Source organism: Delphinus delphis, chromosome 12 (genome assembly GCF_949987515.2).
Source record: "Delphinus delphis chromosome 12, mDelDel1.2, whole genome shotgun sequence".
Lineage (NCBI taxonomy): Eukaryota > Metazoa > Chordata > Mammalia > Artiodactyla > Delphinidae > Delphinus > Delphinus delphis.
Genome location: NC_082694.2, coordinates 69,151,932 through 69,173,408, shown reverse-complemented (window position 1 = coordinate 69,173,408; position 21,477 = coordinate 69,151,932). Strand labels below are relative to the sequence as shown.

Genomic DNA, 21,477 nt, shown 5'->3' with positions numbered 1-21,477 from the left:
TCTGGGGTCCTGCTCGCTGCTACCTCTCTGGTCTGCCCCACAGCTCCTCCTTTATCCCTTGATTCACCCCTCTGTTCTCCCTGAGGGACAGAGGTGGGAGGGTTTGAGCGGGGAGGTTAGGAGGAAGAAAGCGTCTGGCCTAGGTGCAAGCACTGCCTCCCGGCCTGGCTTTTGGACGCCTGACTTCTCTTAGGCAGCGCAGGGTTTCGTCTGACTTGCTTCTCCCTTGGGAATTGGGGATCGCCATGATTCCGCACCCAAGCTGTTCAGGGGCTGGGGCCCTGCTGGTCTTTCAAACCCAGTAATGAGCTTGGACAGGCTCGGGGCTGTTTACTTAAGGTACCAGTAGCTCTGGACAAAATCGATCTTTATGCAGGGTTTAGACCTCCTTTGGCTTTACCTCTGTAGAATGTGGGGTGTCTGGAGGTCTGTGCATCTGAAGGACACTGGGAAATGTGAGGAGAAGATGTTTCCTCTTTAAAATTCGAAGGTCTTGTCACCTGCACTCTCCTGCTAGTCACAGATGCCAGTCACTGTTGTCTTATACTTGTCCCATTGTAGCCACTTACCTGCCTCGCCCCTGAAGGCGATGAGCTTCCTGTCACTGGAAGTTCGCTTCTCTGTGGCCTCACCTGTGGAAGTTCTCACAAATGCTGCTTCTCCTCTGACCCAGATCATGGCTCACGTGGACAAAGCAGCCCGCCCGTTGTCCAAAACTGGATCAACCCTCTATGCAGTGCTGGAACTTAAGAAGGGTGCTTCACCTGAAGACGTCAAAAAGGCCTACAGGTTCAGACATCAGCCCCTTATTGAATCCTGCAATTCTCCCCCTTGAACCCTTTTCCCTCTACCTTGCTTTCTGACCCATTTTTAAATCCCCAAGCCTTCACTTTGGGACCAGGTGGGGCCATCATCCTCTTCAGTGTGACACGAGAAGGAATGTAGACTTGGGCTGCGTGCCTCCATCCTTTGTACCATATCTCATGCATTGTTTTTTCACCATCTAGAGACCTATCCCTGTCATTCACCCTAACCCTCCCTCCCCAGCCATTCCCATCCTCTCCCCACCCTCCTTTGGGTATTGCTTGGGTAGGAGACTGGCCTTGAAGTATCATCCAGACAAGAATCCAGGGGACCCTCAAGCAGCAGAAATATTCAAGGAGATCAACACAGCCCACTCCATACTGAGTGACCCTAAGAAGCGGCAAATTTACGACCGGCATGGCTCATTGGGAATATATATATACGACCACTTTGGCGAAGAAGGCGTCACATACTATTTTACGCTGAATAGCTGTTGGTTCAAGGTACACAATTCTTCCTAGTCTCTTAAGAATAAGGAAGCAGGGGCAACCCTCCTCTATTAGGACAGCTAATCCCCCTCTCCTAGGACACGTGCTTCTGTTGTCTCATATAGCAGGTGCTGGAAGGATTGAGGGAGGGGAACTTGAATGGAAATACACAAGAACTGCCGGATTGAAGCCATTCTTTCCCACCTTTTAGACGCTTGTGCCGGATTGAAGCCATTCTTTCCCACCTTTTAGATGCTTGTCCTCCTGTGTGCTCTGCTTACCTGTTGCTGTTGCTGCTGCTGCTGCTGCTTTTGCTGTGGAACGCTTAAGCCACCACCCGAGGAAGCAGCTAAGAAAAAATATGAGCCGAATGTCCAGAATCAGCCTCCAAGGCCAGGTGAGAACCACAGGCAGGGACTGGGATGAGAGCTGGAATAGGGGTGCAGGAAATGGTCGGGGGTGAAACTGTGAACTCCCAACTATGGGAGTCTCAAGTCAGTATTGGGGCAAAGTGAAGAAAGAGAAGGGGATACACTTGGTTTCTGAGTTTGTTTATGCCACACACTGACAGTTTGAATGTGATGTTGGCCTCCTATGACTGTTAAGCTTAACGAATGGGGTGGAAGTTAAGGAAAAGAATGGGGTGGGGGACTGTGCCTAGAAAAGGCAGTAGTCGAAGACAAGTTAGAGGACGCAGTTCTTTGCATTTACTCAAGAGAAAGGTAAAGTGCCTGAGATTATCCCCCTTATTCACACCAGTGCCACCTAGTGATGTGAATGCGTAACTGCAAGGTAACCATTTTTTCACCAGTGGACTAAAAACTTGTTACTAAATACGTGTTTTTCAAATTCCATCACAGGACACAGAGAACATTTTAGAAGAGGGGAAGATAATTCTAGTGGTGATAATTATTAAAAGATGAAGAAGAGTGAGGTATGAAAACAAATGCAGCAATAATTAAAGGGTAAGAAAGAAAAGGTTAGACACTAACTTCAGATGAGTCATTAGTGGAAAGTTTATATCTTTATAGTATGGACTACAGGTATTTGTATCCTTACCTATAGGGGTTTGGCTTTAAATTCTGGGTGATCATTCCTTCTGGTTAATAAGATGCCATCTTCTTCTGCCCTTAGGTGCTGACCCAGTGAGGGTGCCTTCTGCTGCCCAGTCCGCTGGACTCGGTGAAGAGAAGAGCAAGTAGCCCTGTCCTGACATTGACCCTGATTTTCTCCTCTACTTATAAGACTCCCATCTTCAGAAGCATCGATGGCATCCATCCCAGTGAGGATGCCATCTTTGTACTTGATGGTATAACTGACCCTGGCCATACAGGGTCACCCAGCTATTCTTCTTTTTAGCTGCAGTCCCAATTTTAGTCTGTTAGAGAGCAGCCCTCGTATCCCTACCCTTGTGAGGTCTTAGGCAGTGATGACAGTCTTTTCCTGAGCGTTCTTTTTCCTGTGCTTTTCTTGGGATTTGAGCCAATGTCAGCTGGTAGGGTCAGCCACTTGCGATATCTCTATCAGGATCCCGATAGCCAAGCTGGATGGATCCTGTCCTGGAGCTGCCAGAGCAGCTAACCCTTCTTTGTTGCAGTTCTGTGTACCAAGAACTCTGAGTGTCAGCCACATTCCTAAGCGAGTACACCTTTCTGGGGGCTGGTCTCATCTTCTTTGGTGCCCATGCCTTTGGCATTGCCAGCCTTATTCCATACCACATGAGACAACTCAGGAAAAGTATCAATGCATTTGAGGCTTAGGGGTAGTTATCCCACCTTTGGATTCTCCCTGGACTGCGGCTGCCAGCATAGCAACCATGAGCAGGACGCCTGTGGGTTGACTGAAGTTCACACCTCAGTGCCTGCCTGCCTCCGTCCTTTTGACCACATCTTATGCAAGCTCATCCCTATATGTTTTGTTCTTAAAACTGGGGCATGAAACGTGTGATAGGGTAAAGATTGCACTTTTACAGACCCTTTCCCCATGTATGCCTCATCGCACTGTCTCTTTGGTGTCCTCATCACACCACTTCTCGTCTATGCAGGGTCAGAGTCTAGTAACTCCTCAAACTTCTCTCGCCTGACTGGGAGAGGGGCTAAGGGATGTCAGTGAATAAAAGAGCTTTTGTCCAATCCCAGTGCATATGTTGGGCCCCAAAAAGACAAATTGTGCCTGGGATAGAGAAGAAGTAGGAGAAGAAGATAGAGGGCCAGTGTGCACATCTGAAACCAGCCTGCCTTGGAGAGCAGGAGTCCAGGACAGCTGTGGAGCTGGGGCAGAGGCTTCCCAGAGCCTTGTGATGATGACTTTGTCAGTGCTCTAAAATTTCCCTGGAGACTGATACCCCTGGTGCCCGAAATAGGTCCCTGGCATTCAGGTCCTTTCTGCCCTGCTCAGCTACTCACAATTTCCTAACAAATTTAAAGTCCTTGGAGTGGCTCCAGTGATGTGTTCATGGACCAGAATCCCACACTTTCTCAGGGGCTTGCTCATGAGGTTCCAGGCCCTGGCACACCTGCCAGCTCCAGCCTCCTGGGCTTCTTTTCCTAGGCGGATATAAGAAAGGTCTGGGCAAAACCAAAAATGGGTCCAGAAGTGTTGAACCAGAGCCTCTCTCTCATCTCTGGTGCCCTTGTTCTGAATCACAGGGTTCAGAGGAAGAGGGCCAAGGTCACTGGCTAAGCCTCAGAGGCAGAAACTTTCACTGACTGTAGGTCTGGCAGGATCTTTCCTCCCACCCTGAGCCATGGATGGTACCTCTCATACAGGCCGATTCAGATTCTGTGTCACTGCCCTGGAAGAGGGGCCCAGGCCAGAGCATGGGGGTCAGGGGCTTACAGGAGCCCCCTAAGAGCCCCTTTGCTGTCCTACCTTCCACCATAAGCGGTGAAGCTCACCCCGCCTCTTGCTCAAGGGAGTCACCGTTCCTGAGTGAGTCAGGGTCACTCGGTGACAGCTGTGGCTCGCCTTACATGAGCTAAATTGGGAGCTGGAATGTCACACACAGATGCCCCTTGTTCCCCACCCCCACGTTAAAAAATAATCTCCTCTCTGGGGAGTGAGAGACAAACAGTGCCGCCCATAGAGTGGACAAGAGTGGTTTGGGAAACAAAAGGAGAAATTCCCAGGGACAGAGCCGTTCAGGGACGGAGGGATAGAAAAAGCTACGTGTGCCTGGCTGGGGTACAGAGCAGAGACTCAAAGAGAGACACAGAAGTGTCTGAAAACAGCTATTTAAGACAAGGCAAATTGTTAGAGGAAGGGACAGAAGAGATAGCAGAGCTATTTCGGGAGTGAGGGAGCACAAGAATCCGCAGACTGTCTAAAGTAAACGAGGAAGGGTCCAGAGGCAGTGAGGGAAGGCCAGGACTAGGGTCAAGGCCAGGGCAGGCACGATTGCTGAGGGGATGAACTTCACAGTGGGTTTCAAGCCGCTGCTAGGGGATGCACACAGCATGGACAGCCTGGAGAAGCAGCTCATCTGCCCCATCTGCCTGGAGATGTTCTCCAAACCGGTGGTGATCCTGCCCTGCCAGCACAACCTGTGCCGCAAGTGTGCCAATGACGTCTTCCAGGTGGGCCAGGGCAGGGGCAGGTCCGGGTAAAGCAGTGCAGACTCGTGGGAGACTTCTCATCAGGTCAGCGCTGAGATCCCAGGAGGTGAGGGGAGATGGGTTCCATGAGGTGGGTGGTGGCTGTCCTGGCTGACGAGCAGAAGAAGAGCCAGGGGTCCTAGCAGATCCCAAAGTAAGCATGAGTCAGCAGCTGCTCTGCAGGCTGGCGAGTACAGCCAGTGCACGGACAGCCGCTGGGATGCTGGTATCTACAGAGGAAAGGAGACCCCCTTAGAAACTGGGAGGGAAGTGATCCTCCACCAGGCTGTGTGACAGTCTGTGCTTGACTCTGCATTCCAGTTTGGAGTTTGAGATTTCGAGAACAATATGGAAAATCTGGAGAAAATAGCAGTGAGATAATGAAACATTAAAAAATAAACTGTGAGAAAGGTCCATGGTGACAGTGAAACTATTTGTATTTAAAGCAAAGCTGAACGCATCCATCTCTGGTGGGGGGGCAGAGTTAGACAGTGGGCAGGAGACTGGGAATCCTCCCAGCTGAAGTTCACACCTGTGTCCACCTCAGACTGGTCAGTAAAGGGACCTGCTGGTTAAAATGGATTGAGGTCACTTAAGCAGGGAAAAGGCAGAGAATAAATTGTACATCCCCCAAATGTAACCAGTCTTGGCTTATGTGTGGTCATGGAGCAAAGCATAGTTAATCAAGTTCACAGATATCATTTTAGCTCATGGTTTCAAAAATAAAAGCACATATCAGAATGGTTTATATAAATGGGTTTTCTTTCTTGCCCTGTGCCCTGGTGTAGGTTCTAGTAACGTGTAAAATGAACAAAGATCAGGGAGAGTGAGGGATAAAGGCATGTATACACATACACACACACACACACACACACACACCCTTGCAAATGAAGTAGAAACTCAGAATAGACCAGAGCTGGCTGGCTTAGTAGGCATGGCAGCGATAAGGGACATCGTGAGCACTTAGTCTTCATCTGTATCAGAAATTATGAGGAAATGTGTTGAACACAGTGATATTCAACTTAACCAAGAAAATGTTTCCCTTTTAAGTTGTTTAGGGGCAGCATGTTTGGGGAAAACAATGGGCTGGCTAATTCAGGTCGTTCCACAGCTATGCCCTGTGACCCACCCTTTGCTGTCTGCCATCTTCACTGAACTCCATGGTCTCTCCTGCCATCTTCCCATCAAGGCTTGTTCCCATCTCCTGTTCCTCTACGTGTCCAAACCTGCCATTATTTGGCTCCAGAGAACCTCGGAGCCAGTGATTTTCCCTCTCTGGGATCTGCTTATCCCGGGCACTAAGTCATGTACCAGAGGCTATGCCTTGCCCACTATCTTGGGTTTTCCCTCGGTCTTAGTAACGCTGAACATCCTTCAGGCTGAAATGCCTAGGAGGGAATGACAAAAAGATTTTGCCATCCCTTCTCATGAATTTGTAGTGAAACGTCTTTTCATTAGAGCCTGAAATATGTGAAAGCAAAACAAAGTTTTGAGAGTGAAGGTAACGTGTTCTGTAAAAAATTGGTCAGAATATTAAAGTGCCTGGCACACAGTGTCATTGGGTAGAGGACCCAGGGACGGTCCTACATATGGAGGCTAGAAGCTGTTCAGTCCCTCCTCTGTATCTAGACACACTGTTTTGGTTCCTTGAAGCTCTGGAATACTGATCTGGACCCTGAGAGACCTGGGAATTGTTTGGTACAGAATATTTGGGAGAGAACATGATTCCCAGAGCTTTGCGATGGTTCTGTGCATCTGGACTACTGTGTATCCTTTAAAGTGCCGGGCACCCCTGGGCCCTCCGAGGAGAGAAGCTGAACAGCTCATTTCCTTGCTGCTTTATTTGGGGTGGCCTGGTGGGAGGCTGACCCAGTTCTTCAGCTGCACTATGTATACACATCTCAGTAGACCTCCCTCTGCAAGATGAGCATATTTAGTTTCTCACACATTGCCTCCACATTTTGACAACTCTAGGCATAATCAGATTGTCTGTTTTCTAAGTATGGGGACAAGAATAGGACTTGTGGTTTCTCTCTCTTAAAACTACTTAGGAAGAACACCCTTAGAACATTGCCTAGAAAGTTAATAGGACTTAGAAAAGTGATACCAGTATATTATACACCCACACACACACTTTTTTTTTTTCAAACGCTATAGGAATTTATATCATGAAAAGTGAATCTTCACCTCAGGCCCTATGTAATTCCCTTCTCCATTACCAACTTTCTTGGGTGTCCTTCCATGGTCCGGTACACGTTTCTGTGTGTGTGTATACACACACGTTTAAACTAAATTCATCCTATACCTGCCTTTGTTCACTCTCTTGGCCATTGTTTCATATCCACACATTCTGATATGCACCTTCGTTTTGGGGACTTCCCCGGCGGTCCAGTGGTTAAGGCTCTGCACTTCCACTGCAGAGGGCACGGGTTCGACCCCCTGGTCAGGGAACTAAGATCCTGCAGGCCTTGCGGCACAGCCAAAAAAAACCACAAAGTTAATGCACCTTCCTTTTTCATGGCTATATAGTGGTCCATTGTTGTAGCTGGGCCACAGTCTGTGTAATCTGCACTCTGAAACATTTAGATGATGCTCAGTGTTCTGCTGTTCTAAAAACTGCTGTGATGGGCAACAAACAAGAATTTGGAGGGATTATGATCTTATAACATCAGGTTAACAAAAGAGCCAGGAAGCAAAATTTTAAAAGTTAAAATATTTCATTGAGGTAATTCCCTGGCAGTCCAGTGGTTAGGACTCCGAGCTCTCACTGCTGAGGGCCCAGGTTCAATCCCTGGTCGGGGAGCTAAGATCCCACATGCCACACAACACGGCCAAAAAAGAAAAAAAAATTTTTTTTCATTGAAAATGTTGAACCGTATTAAGGTTTGGGAGGAAGTCATCCATAATTCCCACCTCCTCCAACACAATTATTTTCATGTTTGCATATTATTTTCAAGTGCTTGTCTCATACATATTTTTACTTGGTTGCCATCACAATTTAACTAGTTTTCTTCAGAGCTGTGATACAGCGCTCTCTCTCTCTCTCTCTCTCTCTCTCTGAATTTAAACAGAATAAAACACCAAAACACCACATTAACCCCCTCTAATTTCGCTCTCTCTCTTTCCCTGCACTTGCACCCACTCAGCTACCAAGCATTTTGACTAGAGGAAAGCTGTCGGTGTGGGAATTTGACACAAACATCTTCCCATGTTTCTGAATTTGTAAACTCTATTCACTCCTAAACTACTTTAAAACAGCCTTCGGTTTATTTTTATACCTGCCCCCACTTCACTGTGGGCACTTGTTTATGAGCTGCAACCTGCTGTAATTTAACAGGCAACCAGAAGGGCTTGTAAGAAGGTTGATCAGAAACAGCTTTTCTGGACGGTGTCCATGTAGGGAGAGATTTACAGAGATGGGAATAGCAAGAAAGGGGCCTCCTTCTCTCATCAAGGCAGTCTGGGAAGGAGATGACCTCTTTTACTTCATCCCCGAATTCCACTTCTTTACTGGCTAATTGTTAGGACCTGCTGTCATCAAGTATAGGCCAGCTGGTGAAAACCCTACACAGCCTGTCTCCTCGGCCACTTCCACCTGCTACTGAGGGCACCAAGACATCCCCTCCCCAGCCCAGCCTTGGGCAGGTCTCCTTTTTGAGAAGTTGGTTCACTGAAATTTTGTGAATTGTGTTAACCTTGTAGCAGGCTTAGGATCTTCCTTTAGGGAAGAAACTGGGTTGAGTGGGAAACAAAATCATAGAGACTCAGCATTCCTGGGCTCAAGTCCCACCAGCTTCTTCCTTAATTTGTCATGTGATGTAAAGCAGGTTATTTCACCTCTTCAAGCCTGTTTACACATGTATGGACGAAACGGAGGTTTTATTTTATTTTTTTGGTGTTTTGGCCTCGAGGCATATGGGATCTCAGCCCCCTGACCAGGAATCGAACCCACGCCCCCTGCATTGGAAGGCAAAGGCTTAACCACTGGACCGCCAGGGAAGTCCCCGAAACGGAGGTTTTAAACTGATCTTTAACATCCTTGTGATTCTAACAATCTGATTTCACAAATTCAAGAAATGTCATTATGGATTTCCATTTTTTCAGGACTTTGCATTCTGTTACTAGCGTCCTACCTTGTCTCACTCTTCTGCTTACCAGCCCTCCTTTCAGCCAGGCTCCGTTCACAAACCCCTGTGCCACACTCATTGCTAGCTTCTGTCGGGCAGAGCTAGCTCACCACCCAAAACCCCTTCTCCACCCACAGCTCAGCTTTTGCCGCCAACGCCTGTATTCTTCTAAAGCTCAGAGGAAGAGGGCCAAGGTCACCAGACCAAATGTCTGGTCTTCTGCCACCATTTTCCCAGTTTCTCCAGTGTATTCTGAGGGTCTGGCCCAGAGGATTTGCATGGTCCACTATTCATCATTGGCCAGGCCAATAGTTTAGGGGAGGTAGCCTCCAACAACCCCCTTTCCATCCTGGGCCAGTATCCCCAATCAGCATCACTCTGGATAGCAGGAAAGTGGGAAAACATTCTGAGATAAGAATTTGATAGAGAAACTGCGTTCACAGAGCATCTTTCTAGATGGAATGTTTCTATTGGATGCCATGGACCATTACAAAAGAAATAGAAGCCACCATATAGCTCTTATGCCACACAAAACCCCTGATCATGGCCTAGAATTCCATGTATTTATTCCATTCCATTTTATCCTTCACAGTGAAGAAAGAACAGTTATTTCATGTCCTGTGGTTCTCTGTGGTCATATATTTTTAAGGTCTAGATTAGGATTTTTAATAACCATTTGTACAGTGCTTTATAATTTATAGAGTACCTTCACATGTGTGATTCCATTTGAGTTAGAATCAATGTTATTTCCATTTTACAGGGGAGAATACAGGAAACAGGTTACAGTCACACAAACAAAGGGACAGAGCAGGGACGTAAATCTAGGTGTTCTGTTTCCTAGAGTGATGGAATTTTCTCTACACATCACATTATTGGCCTGTGAAATTTTACTTTATGGGGCTGGCTCCCTTGTGTAAATGTAAGATTTAAGCAAAGTTATTTCTTAGTCCTGAAAGAGAAAGATAAACAGAAGCAGAAGATAGCTTATGCTAACTGGATATTGGTCAGCTGAGAGATCTTTAGCCCAAGGTGGAGACTGTCAGCTGTGGAGACGTACTAAGGAAGTTGCCATGCGCACCTCAGAGTGTAAAGTTCCTGTTTGTGATGAGACCATGTGGGGACTCACAATCAGGGCAGGAAGTAATCTCTTTTTGTGCTATAGATCCCTTTTTAGTTTGTGAAGCCTATGGATCCTAAGGACAATGTATGTGTGTGTTTTTTTAAGAACAGGGTTTTTAAGTGCATAAATTATAACATATATGATTATAAAGAAAACCAATTGCATTAGAACACAGCATGCAGTCTCAGTGGGGGTGATATGCTCCAATTATATCTGTGGTATTAAAAAAAATTTATTGCAATTTTACATTTTATTTATTTTCTGCTCTTATGTAAACTTTATTCCCCAGCTCTGTTGAGGTATAACTGACAAAATTATATATATTTAAGGTATACAACATGATCATGTGATATATCTACACATTGTAAAATGACTACCACAATCAAGGTAGTTAACACATTCATCACAGTTTCCATTTTTGTGTGTGAGGGGTCTAGACTCTCTCAGCAGATGCCAAGTACACAATACAGTGTCATTAGCTACAGTCACCATGCTGTACATCACCTCCCGGGAACTTCATTTTATAACTGCAAGTTTGTGCCCTTTGACCAACAGCTACCCATTTCCCCACCACAAGTCTCTGGCAACTGACTTTCTAATCTCTGCTTCTATGAGTTTGACATTTTTAAGATTTGTGGTGTTAAAATTTAATTGCGGGGGATAGCAATTGGGGGGGAAATGTCTTAAAATGCTCTTAGAAGAGGCAGGAGTGAAAAAAAGCTTGAGAAACACTGGAATATAATTACGAAAATAATTAGAACATGTTTTTTGATAGAGTAATATATGTGCTTCTCGATAAACCATTAAATAATGAGATGGGGGACTTCCCTGGCGGGCCAGTGGTTAGGACTCTGTGCTTCCACTGCACGGGGCACGGGTTCGATCCCTGGTCAGGGAACTAAGATCCCACATGCCTCGCGGTGCAGCCAAAAAAAAAAAAAAGAGAGAAGGAACAGTGGGCCTAATAACTACTATAGTTTAGAAGTAGTGATAAGCATAAATTGTTCTTGGAGATTTGATCAACAACTGTGATCAATAATGTGATATGAAAATACTCGTTGGTGACAAAGTCACAGGTACTGCTAAACCTACGTGGTTTGTTGCCTACCTTCATAACTGAAGAAAGCGCTCAAGTTCTGCTCGGCACGTTAGTGAAAATGAAGATGTAATTGTTTTCCCATCGAGGCTCACAGACTCCTTAAGTTGTAGTCATGGATCTTTTGGGGGCTGTGGCCCCCAGGTTAAGTTCTCCAGCATTTATTCCCCAGCTCTGTTGAGGTATAATTGACAAAATTATAGATTTTGTCACACAAAATGTATACAGCATCCAGCTTCCGGTGTCTTCCCAAGCATCCAGGCTTGAAATGCCTGAATTGTCTCACTCCCTCCTTTCCCCACAGCCCACCCACAGCCAAGTGACTGGCCAGATTCCACCTCTGGCATCCCTAGTCTTTGCAGGATTACTGCCACTATCTGAGGGCAAGCCTGTGACCTGCACTGACTGTGACTCTTGCTTCTGATCTATGCCTTTAGATCAGAAGCAAAAGCCATAGCCTCCTCTCCCATGTATCCAAATCACCTCTGTTAGATTAATATTCTAATTTTCTCTTGCAGTTTAGAAACCTTGCCTATAAAGTTAAGTTCAGATCTTTACCCTTGGATTCAAAGCCCTCCATGTTTTTACCACAATTATTTTTAAAAAGCCCTTCTTGGGGGCTTCCCTGGTGGTGCAGTGGTTAAGAATCCGCCTGCCAACGCAGGGGACACAGGTTCGAGCCCTGGTCCAGGAAGATCCCACATGCCGCGGAGCAACTAAGCCCGTGCGCCACAACTACTGAGCCTGCGCTCTAGAGCCCACGAGCCACAACTACTGAGCCCACGTGCCACAACTGCTGAAGCTCACGTGCCTACAGCCCGTGCTCCGCAACAAGAGAAGACACCGCAACAGAGAGTAGCCCCTGCTCGCCATAACTAGAGAAAGCCCGCGTGCAGCAACGAAGACCCAACGCAGCCAAAAAAAAAAGAAAAAAAAAAAAGCCCTTCTTGGTAAAACCTACCTTTCTAGCTCCTCCCGCACCCCGCAACCCACGCCCGTCTCAGGACTCCTCTGTCTGTAACCTAAACTCCTATAGTATCTCTGGTCTCCTGAAACTCTTTCCTAACGACCATCTCCTGCTTCCTGTCTACCCTGTCTTCAAATGGTATCTTCTTAAACAGCTCCTCCCTCGCACTAACATAGTTCCTTACGGTCTCCTAAATAGCATTTTCACTTGTTAACTCGTCTGGCACTCTAGCGCCCCCTTTTCATTCACGGCAGGATTGAGCATTGCACTTTTTAAAAGTAAAGGTTTTTTTTCTTCCTCCAAACCCAAAGTCCTTGTACAAAATTTGGAAATTATATTAAAAAAAAAAAAAAAGGAATCACCCACAATCCTATCACTCAATGGAAATGATTGCCAAAATGTTTAATTTTTATTTTATGTATTTTATAAAGTAATTTCATGGTCTATACAAAGATATTGGGTAAACGTAGATGACTACAAAGAAGAAATTTTAAAATCCTGTAAATCCCATCACCCATTTCAAAATTGGGATCCTACTGTCTATATAGACTTATATCCTGCTTTTTTCATGGGTCTCTCCCCATGTTAAGAACTGTTAAAGATAGTTGCATAATAATTCCTCTATAACTCATTTAATATTTACTATTAAATAACCAGCACGTTAAGTATCTGAAAAAGCAATTTTACTGTTCATTCTGGTTACAAAAAATAATACAGGTGTATTACATAAAATTTAAACCTCACAGATAATACAAATTGTAGAATGTATAAATCCATCTAAATACACTAGGGCTGTTTCAGAGGAGATAGGATTTCAGGAAGTGCTGGCATCAGGCAGGAAGAGGGCGATCCAGGGACAGCTAGGGACTGGCAAAAACAAGTGAAATACCGGATCACAGGAGCCAAAAGGTTAAACAGAGTGGGGTGGCCTGCAAGGTGTGAGAGGAGAAGGTTGTTATGAAAACCAACAACTCCCTTCCCCCACACTGGTCAGTATTCTTACCATAAATATATCCATTAAGGCTCATTGCTCAGAAAACATCAGCCTTTGAAGGGAGTTAGTGCTAAGTACAAATCCTCTTTTTAGATCTGAGGAAATTTGAGCCCTAAGAGAAATTATTTTCCCAAGGTCATAAATGGCAAATCCCAAACCAGATCTTCAGATCAGTTACTTTCCCTACATCATCCTGCATTAAATGCCCTCTGTTAAAATACAGAGATGTTGCCAAGAATGGGTAACAATTTTATCTACATATCCAGTACAGGTGACTTTCTCAAGGTAGCCACCAAGCATTTGCGAAAGGTTTGGGACACAAGACACACAAATTTTGATAAGGGGAGTCAGAAAAGGGTTAGAGCAAACATCCCAAACTTCATTCTCGTTTCACCTTCCTGATGTTTGCCAAAGCTGTGTACCACCTATGCTATGCTTGAGTATTTCTATTTAAAAGAACTCACATTTTTTAAACTTTTTATTTTACAATATATTGGAGTATAGTTGACTAACAATGTTGTGGAAAAGAACTCTTTTTTTTAAATAAATTTATTTATTTTTGGCTGCGTTGGGTCTTCGTTGCTTCACACGGGTTTTCTCTAGTTGCGGCGAGCGGGGGCTACTCTTCCTTGCAGTGCGCGGGCTTCTCATTGCGGTGGCTTCTCTTGCTGCGGAGCACAGGCTCTAGGCACGCGGCCTTCGGTAGTTTTGGCACACGTGCTCAGTAGTTGTGGCTCACGGGGTCAGTAGTTGTGGCACGCGGGCTATAGAGCGCAGGCTCAGTAGCTGTGGCGCACTGGCTTCGTTGCTCCACGGCACGTGGGATCTTCCCAGACCAGGGCTCGAACCTGTGTCCCCTGCATTGGCAGGCGGATTCTTAACCACTGCGCCACCAGGGAAGTCCCAGAACTCACTTTTAAAGCTGAAATATTTGTCATTCTAAATGACAAAATCCATGAAAAATCATGTGTGGTTTTTTTGTGTTTTTTTTGCGGTACACGGGGCTCTTACTGTTGTGGCCTCTCCCGTTGCGGAGCACAGGCTCCGGACGTGCAGGCTCAGCGGCCATGGCTCACGGGCCCAGCCGCTCCGCGGCATGTGGGATCTTCCCGGACCGCGGCACGAACGCGTGTCCCCTGCATCGGCAGGCGGACTCTCAACCACTGCGCCATCAAGGAAGCCCCAAATGTAATGTTTATGATGTGCCTGTCACTCTCCCCAAGATAAGTCACCCAGTTCACAGTGGGGCCACATTTCCTGCCTTGCCTACATCTCTTGCTACCAAAGGATCAAATAAGACTCTGGACTTGGATGCCCTCTATGTGCTGTAGGTGCTGCTGCACACGCATTAGGGTCCTGGTTGATGTAGAGCAGAAGGATTTGGAGAATTTTATGGAACCCAATTGCAGGAAATACATCTGAACATACAAAGTCACAGGTGACTGCTCTCTCCATTACTCTCTAGGAGTTCATGGTGTTCCAGCCAATTAGGATTAGGTTCGGCTGTAAAAGACAGAAAACCAAAAATAACAATGGCTTCAAGTAGGTAAAACTTTGTTTTTTCTCTCCAGTGAAAGTGTGGGTAGGTAGTCCAGGACTGTCTCATAAGAGACTCACTCCTTTTATCTTGTTGCCATTCTCGACATGTGGCTACTTCATGGCTCAAGATTGCTGCTTCAACCTACGCCAGTCCATATATTTTTTTTTAATTTATTTACTTTATTTATTTATTTTTAGCTGCGTTGGGTCTTCGTTGTTGTGTGCAGGCTTTCTCTAGTTGCGGTGAGCGGGGGCTACTCTTCGTTGCGGTGCACGGGCTTCTCATTGCGGTGGCTTCTCTTGTGGAGCACAGGCTCTAGGCACACAGGTTTCAGTTGTTGTGACACATGGGCTTCAGTAGCTGTGGCTCGCAGGCTCTAGAGCGCAGGCTCAGTCATTGTGGCACACGGGCTTAGTTGCTCCGCAGCATGTGGGATCTTCCAGGCCAGGGATCGAACCCGTGTCCCCTGCATTGGCAGGCGGATTCTTAACCCCTGCGCCACCAGGGAAGTCCTGCCAGTCCACCTTCAATCCAGCCAGCAGGAAGGAGAGAAGAGGAGGAGTAGGGCATGCCCTTCCCATTAAAGATACTTCCTAGAAATTGCACAAAACATTTCTATTTATATACCATTGGCCAGAACGCAGTCACCTGGTCACACCCAACTGGAAGGGAGGCTTGGTCACATGGTCTTTATTCCATGTGTCTTGCTAAAAACTCAGAGCCTCTATTATTGAAGAAGAAGGGGTGAATATCAAGCAACAATAAGCAGTATTTACAAGTCTTTCATCTCTGCTGCTCTCCCCAGATTGACTTTCTCTTCCTTGCAGACCAGCCTTCTCTGTTCACAGTGTCTGACCCCTCACACTGTCCACCTGCACAGATTTTGGGGTGGCCACAATGTCAGCTTTTAGCCCAACTTCACAAGTCTTTTTTCAGTTCAAAAGCTGCACATGGTCTGGTCACCTCAGCCTCTGTGACTCGATTCCAAGTTCCTAGAGAGAAAATTTGATTGGTCCTGTTGGGTCAGGTGATCACCTCCTCAATTCTGAGCCAAGCATCGGTGGCCTGGGCCATGGCAGGGCTCTCCCTTTTAGGATGGGATGGAGCAAGTTCCCTAAGAGGTGTAAGCGGGAGGAAGTGGTGAGCAGCTCTGGTAAACCCTTCTTCTGAGCTTCCTCCTGTCATAACACGCAGCCCATTGGATGTGGTTGTCAGTTTGCTCTCCCTGATGGTAATGTGATGTACCTGTTCATGTTTCATCCCCAGAGCCTAGCAATTACCTGACACACTCAATGTTTACGGTAGAATGAATAATCCAATCTCGTCCTTAATTGTACAGAGGTTGAATGCTTGCCCAAATATGCATAGTAGGGCAGTGTTGGGGCAGCACAAGAACCCAGGACTACTGATTCCCAGTCCCTGGAGTGATTTTCCCGAATTACCCAGCTCGATAGGTCTGCCCCATTGTTCAGCACTTGTCTCCGTGCCCCTGACCGTGGCTGCAGAGAACGTCCCCCAGATGTGGCCTGTGAGAACCCCAGGCTGGAGGACTGCAACACTCAGAGTCCATTTCCTACTTTGGTCTTCCTGCTGAGGTCAATGTCTCCCCACAGCTCCAAGCTGGGCCCCTTTGAGGAGAGCTTGCCCTACCCAGGCTTGATCAAGCTAGGCTCTGGATGTAGGGACAGTCAAGGAGGTGGGCTGAGTAACAAGGCAAAGGTGGGAAAGTCTCCATGGCCACCCACCGGGAGCTGCTCTCAGAGGAGCGCGCAGCCATGGAAAAGAGCTGATGCTTCCTCTTCACCACTCTCCTACTCCCCAGTCCCCGTGATATCCCCCCTGCCTCCTCCCAGTTCCCCCATGACTCACTGTGCCTTTCTCTCACGCTCCCCGTCCCCACAGGCCTCAAACCCTCTGTGGCAATCCCGGGGCTCCACCACTGTGTCTTCAGGAGGCCGTTTCCGCTGCCCGTCTTGCAGGCATGAGGTTGTCCTGGACCGACATGGTGTCTACGGCCTGCAGCGGAACCTGCTAGTGGAGAACATTATCGACATTTACAAGCAGGAGTCCTCCCGGTGAGCTGTTAGGGTCTCTTGTTTCTCTAAAGTGCAGGGCCTGGGACACAGGCAGGGAACCCATCAGGGCCAGAAGAGAGGAGCTGAAACGATCAACCTGCCTCTTCAGTTTAGTGATGAGAGGACTGGACCTGAGAAGAGGAGGGACTTGCCCCCAGCTCGTCAGGTCACCCAGCTCAGGCAGCCTCTGATTCCTGGTTAGTGCTTCCCCCTCTTCACCTCGGAAGGGGCTGGCCATCCACCAGCAAGGTCCTTGCCAACCCTCCATGACGTCCCGCCCCACGGGACTTCCCTGCCCTGGAATAGAAACTACTCTTGGATCTAGGTCTCCACTGTGCCATAGCTCTATTCCTCAAAGGAAGAGCCCCGTGGAAGTCACTCGCCTGCCCAGCCACAGCACCAGCTGCAGGGGCAGAGAAGGTGGCGCTGGGCACCTGAAGAGAAGGTGTTCATGGGGCCTCACACTCTTGCCCCCCACCCAGCCTGGCCCCTGACCCTCCTGCCACCCTGCCCGCTACCCTCCAGGCCGCTGAATTCCAAGGCTGAGCAGCACCTCATGTGCGAGGAGCATGAAGATGAGAAGATCAATATCTACTGCCTGAGCTGTGAAGTGCCCACCTGCTCTCTCTGCAAGGTCTTCGGCGCCCACAAGGACTGTGAGGTGGCCCCACTGCCCACCATTTACAAACGCCAGAAGGTATCAAGCAGCAGAGGGAGCAGGCGTGTGGGGGTGGGGACATAGGACAGGGTCTCAAACTATAGCCTCTTAGTCCACTTGGTTTCAAAGGCAGGCAGATCAGGGCTGAGGTCCCAAGTCTATGCGTGACTCAGTGTGTGACCTTGGGTAAGTCACTTGTCCTCTCTGGCCCTCACGTTCCTCACTTGTAAAATGGGGATGAAAATGCTTACCCCTGAGATCTGTAAGGATAAAATGAGAAATGGATGCAGTATGGTGGACTCTCAACGCCATCTCACTGTCACACATCTAGATTCTACATAAAACATAATTTAAAAGTTAAATTGGTAGACACGTAGGAAGCAAAGGAAAGCTCCAAGCGCCGGTGAGGTGGGGAGAGGAGGAGGGGAAGTGGGATGAGAACAGAACCCTGAGTGATAAGCACGGAAAAGGCAGGATTTCCCACAGGGCAAATTATTACTGAACTAGAGAGATGAGATTATGCCTCCAAACTCCTAAAAGGTGGGGGGCCTGCAGTGAGGACCCCCAAGGATCCCAGCTTAAACTGGAATCCCAGGAATCCCTAAAGTGGTCAGTTGTGCCACCTGGCTTTTGACAAAAGCAAATGCAAATTCTGCCTGGAGGAAAAACCCTCAATTTAGGCCTTGGGTTTTTCTTAGATTAAGAACAACAAAAGATTATCTCATGATTGAAGATACACAAAGAAATTCAGATACTGGAATTACTGAAGAATGAAAAGTCACTTTGCATAAAATACTTTAAAATGGAATTTAAAAATAAGCAATAGGGACTTCCCTGCTGGTCCAGTGGTTAAGAATCTGCCTTCTAATGCAGGGACCAGGGTTTGATCCCTGGTCAGGGAACTAGGATCCTACATGCTGTGGGGCAACTAAGCCTGCACACCACAATGAAGAGCCCGTGTGCTGCAACAAAGACCCTGCATGCCACAAGTAAGGGCCAATGCAGCCAAAAATAAATAAATAAATATTTTAAAAAAGCAATAATAGACTATCAAAAATGCAGATTTGACAAAGAACCAAATAGAGCTTTTAGAAACGAAAATATAATTGTTGACATAAAACGTTCAAAGGATGAATTAAATGACAGATTTCTCTCAGGAAGAGAGGACTGGGGAATTCCCTGGCGGTCCAGTGGTTAGGACTCCACACTTTCACTGTTGAGGGCCCGCGTTCAATCCCTGGTCAGGGAACTAAGATCCCACAAGCCACGGGGCATGGCAAAAAAAATTTTTTTTAATTAAAAAAAAAAGATGGGTAAGAGGGGACTGAAAAAACAACTTAGAATACAGCACTGGGAGATGAGGAGGTTGAGAATGAGAAGGTCTAACATATATCTAATCAGAGTCACAGAACGAGAGAATAAAGAGAATGGAAAAGAGGCAATATTATCCTAATGGCTAATCATGAAGAATTTTTCAAAATTGATGGAAGACATGAATCTACAGATAAGGCATCTAGGCCAGTGCCTGGCATTTGGTGGCTATTTGGTGAATGTCTCTTCCTTTCTCATTTGGTGGTGGAGGACTTCCTCTCTCCACCTCCTTCCAGAATCCATAGAGTGTGCTTCCACACTTCTTGAATGGCTCCAAACTCTCTAGATCTCTGTCAGAGCTGCCCTGAAGATGCCCTAATGGTGGAGTGGAGGGGGCAGTCCTTTCCTGGGCAGCCTGGCCAGGGTGGGAGGGGCACAGCTCTTGACTAGGTCCTCCAGCCCTAAGTGCTGGCCTGTGTGTGTGTGGCAGAGTGAGCTCAGTGATGGCATCTCGATGCTGGTGGCAGGCAATGACCGTGTGCAAGCAGTGATCACACAGATGGAGGAGGTGTGCCAGACCATTGAGGTGAGACTGGGATGGGAGGGAGGGAAAGTTTCTGGACTCCTGGAGGTGGATCACAAGTAGTGGGATGTGCTTACCAGGCTGTTGGTTTGAATCCCAGCTCTGTCCCTGACTAGCTCTGTGACTTTGGTCCAGTAACTTAACTTCTCTGTGTTCAGTTTTTCTTGTTTTTAACTATATAAAACAGTGATGAGAGAATGATATGTTAGCTACCTCATTGGATCTTTTTGAGACTTAAATGAGATAATACAAGTAATATAGACAGCACTCATGAAGCTTCTTTAAAATATAGTGTTGTCTGCTGAGAGAGTAGATCTTAAAAGTTCTCATCACAGGAAAAAAAAATTGTAATCTATGTACGGTGCTGGATGTTAACCAGACATATTGTGGTGATCATTTCAAAATATATACAAATGTTGAATCATCATGTTGTATACCTGAAGCTAATATAATGTTATATGTCAAGTAAACCTTAACAAAATATATATCATTATTATTACTGAAAAGATCTGGGAATCAGCAGCCCTTGGCTGGAGTTCTGTCTCTGCCACTAATTTGTGGTGTAATCGACAGGTCACTTTTCTTCTTGGCTGTCTGTGACTTCAATTAAATCGGGAGTGGGACAAGTAGCCCCGTGCTCTCCCAGTTACGAGGTCTCATCCTTGCTTCCGGTCTTTCAGGACAACAGCCGGAGGCAGAAGCAGTTGCTAAACCAGAGGTTTGAGGCCCTGTGTGCAGTTCTGGAGGAGCGTAAGGGTGAGCTGCTGCAGGCGCTGGCCCTGAAGCAGGAGGAGAAGCTGCAGCGCGTCAGGGGCCTCATCCGCCAGTACGGAGACCACCTGGAGGCCTCCTCTAAGCTGGTGGAGTCCGCCATCCAGTCCATGGAGGAACCGCAGATGGCGCTCTATCTGCAGGTGGGCTTTGGGGGATGGTGTCAGGCTGCCTAGTGGCTGCAGTGGGGGCCTTGGCACAGGGAGACGGTGTTCAAGTCCTATCTCTGGCACCTACTTGCCCCACGGCCTTGGGCAAATCACCCCCTCTGAGTCCATTATTTCCTTAACGAATTGGGACGCGCATCCCCACCGACCCCGCAGGACTGTGTTGGGCATCAGAAATGGGACTTTGCCAGAGATTGGCACAATGCTTACTCTCACCCTCTTTTCTTCCCTGCAGCAGGCCAAGGAGCTGATCAATAAGTGAGTAGGTGGAGTGGGAAGGTGAAGGAAGGGGCCGTGGGGGCTCCGCTGCCACCTGGAGGGGGTGAGGGTGCTGGGTGCTGCCAAATGAGCCGCTGCCGCTGCGGTTGCCGCAGGGTCGGGACAATGTCAAAGGTGGAGCTGGGTGGACGGCCGGAGCCGGGCTATGAAAGCATGGAGCAATTCACCGTGAGCGTGGAGCATGTGGCCGAAATGCTGAGGACCATCGACTTCCAGCCAGGTGAGGGAGCGAGGATGGGAGGGGGCGGCGGGCCGCTAGGACTAAGCGTCCAGACCCTCCAGGTTGGGGGTCGGGGGATGGGTGCAAGACGGCCAGAGAATAGGGGACTCCAGCTCACCCAGCCTTCCTTCCGCGCAGGCGCTTCTGGGGAGGAAGAGGATGAGGAGGTAGCGTTGGACGGGGAAGAGGGCAGCGCAGGGCCAGAGGAAGAGCGGCTGGAGGCGTCGGAAGGTGAGTGTGGGCATTGGCGGGGTCTGCCTGGTACCGCCCCTCCCCCGGCGATCTCCCTCTCTGCTGCATAAAGGATCGCTTGGGGCCCCTACTCCCAACCTGAACCAGGAGGGGTGCGCCCCCTAGCGCGCGTGCTGAAGTACAACTTTCTTTCCCACCACCCATTCCTCTGGGGGTTTGGGAGTCCGAGTTGGGTGGGGAAGTGGAGGAGAAACCCTCCAGGCTGGGGAAAGGGAGTGAGCTGGGCTTCGGAGTTGCCTTGTCTCTTTGGAGCGCCCGCCCACCGAGCTTTCTTTCCCGGGGACAGGCCTGCACTGACTCGCCCCTGTTGGGGAGGCTGCGCACCGGCGGCCTGGCGCTTGGGTGGTGAAGGACCTGAGCAGGGACCACCCGCCACCCAGCTCGGAGCGCCGCCGCGGGGGAGGGGCTCAATAAAGGGCTAATGCGTCCCGA

At 47.9% G+C, this 21,477-nt stretch overlaps 2 protein-coding genes across 2 annotated transcripts; both read left to right on the top strand.

The window, feature by feature from the left end:
- The first annotated feature begins 676 nt into the window (after nt 1–676).
- DNAJC5G (DnaJ heat shock protein family (Hsp40) member C5 gamma) lies at nt 677–3,381 on the top strand. The gene is given in 5 exon segments (XM_060027607.1): nt 677–789; nt 1,048–1,065; nt 1,067–1,307; nt 1,545–1,689; nt 2,427–3,381. Coding segments are annotated over 5 exon segments (585 nt in total). The 3' UTR covers nt 2,495–3,381.
- Nucleotides 3,382–4,384: 1,003 nt separating this feature from the next.
- On the top strand, nt 4,385–21,472 carry TRIM54 (tripartite motif containing 54). The gene is made up of 9 exons (XM_060027606.1): nt 4,385–4,867; nt 16,632–16,804; nt 17,330–17,501; nt 19,264–19,359; nt 20,037–20,270; nt 20,530–20,552; nt 20,669–20,793; nt 20,932–21,024; nt 21,332–21,472. Exons 1-9 carry the CDS (start codon nt 4,700–4,702, stop codon nt 21,340–21,342), a joined length of 1,095 nt encoding a protein of 364 aa, XP_059883589.1. The 5' UTR covers nt 4,385–4,699; the 3' UTR covers nt 21,343–21,472.
- The last annotated feature ends 5 nt before the right edge of the window (nt 21,473–21,477 follow it).

Bases quoted from the DNA above. Each gene is read 5' to 3' on its own strand.
- TRIM54 (XM_060027606.1), top strand. From the start codon at position 4,700: ATGAACTTCACAGTGGGTTTCAAGCCGCTGCTAGGGGATGCACACAGC. The intron at 17,502-19,263 runs GTATCAAGCAGC...TGTGTGTGGCAG, and splicing joins CCATTTACAAACGCCAGAAG to AGTGAGCTCAGTGATGGCAT. The intron at 20,271-20,529 runs GTGGGCTTTGGG...TCTTCCCTGCAG, and splicing joins AGATGGCGCTCTATCTGCAG to CAGGCCAAGGAGCTGATCAA.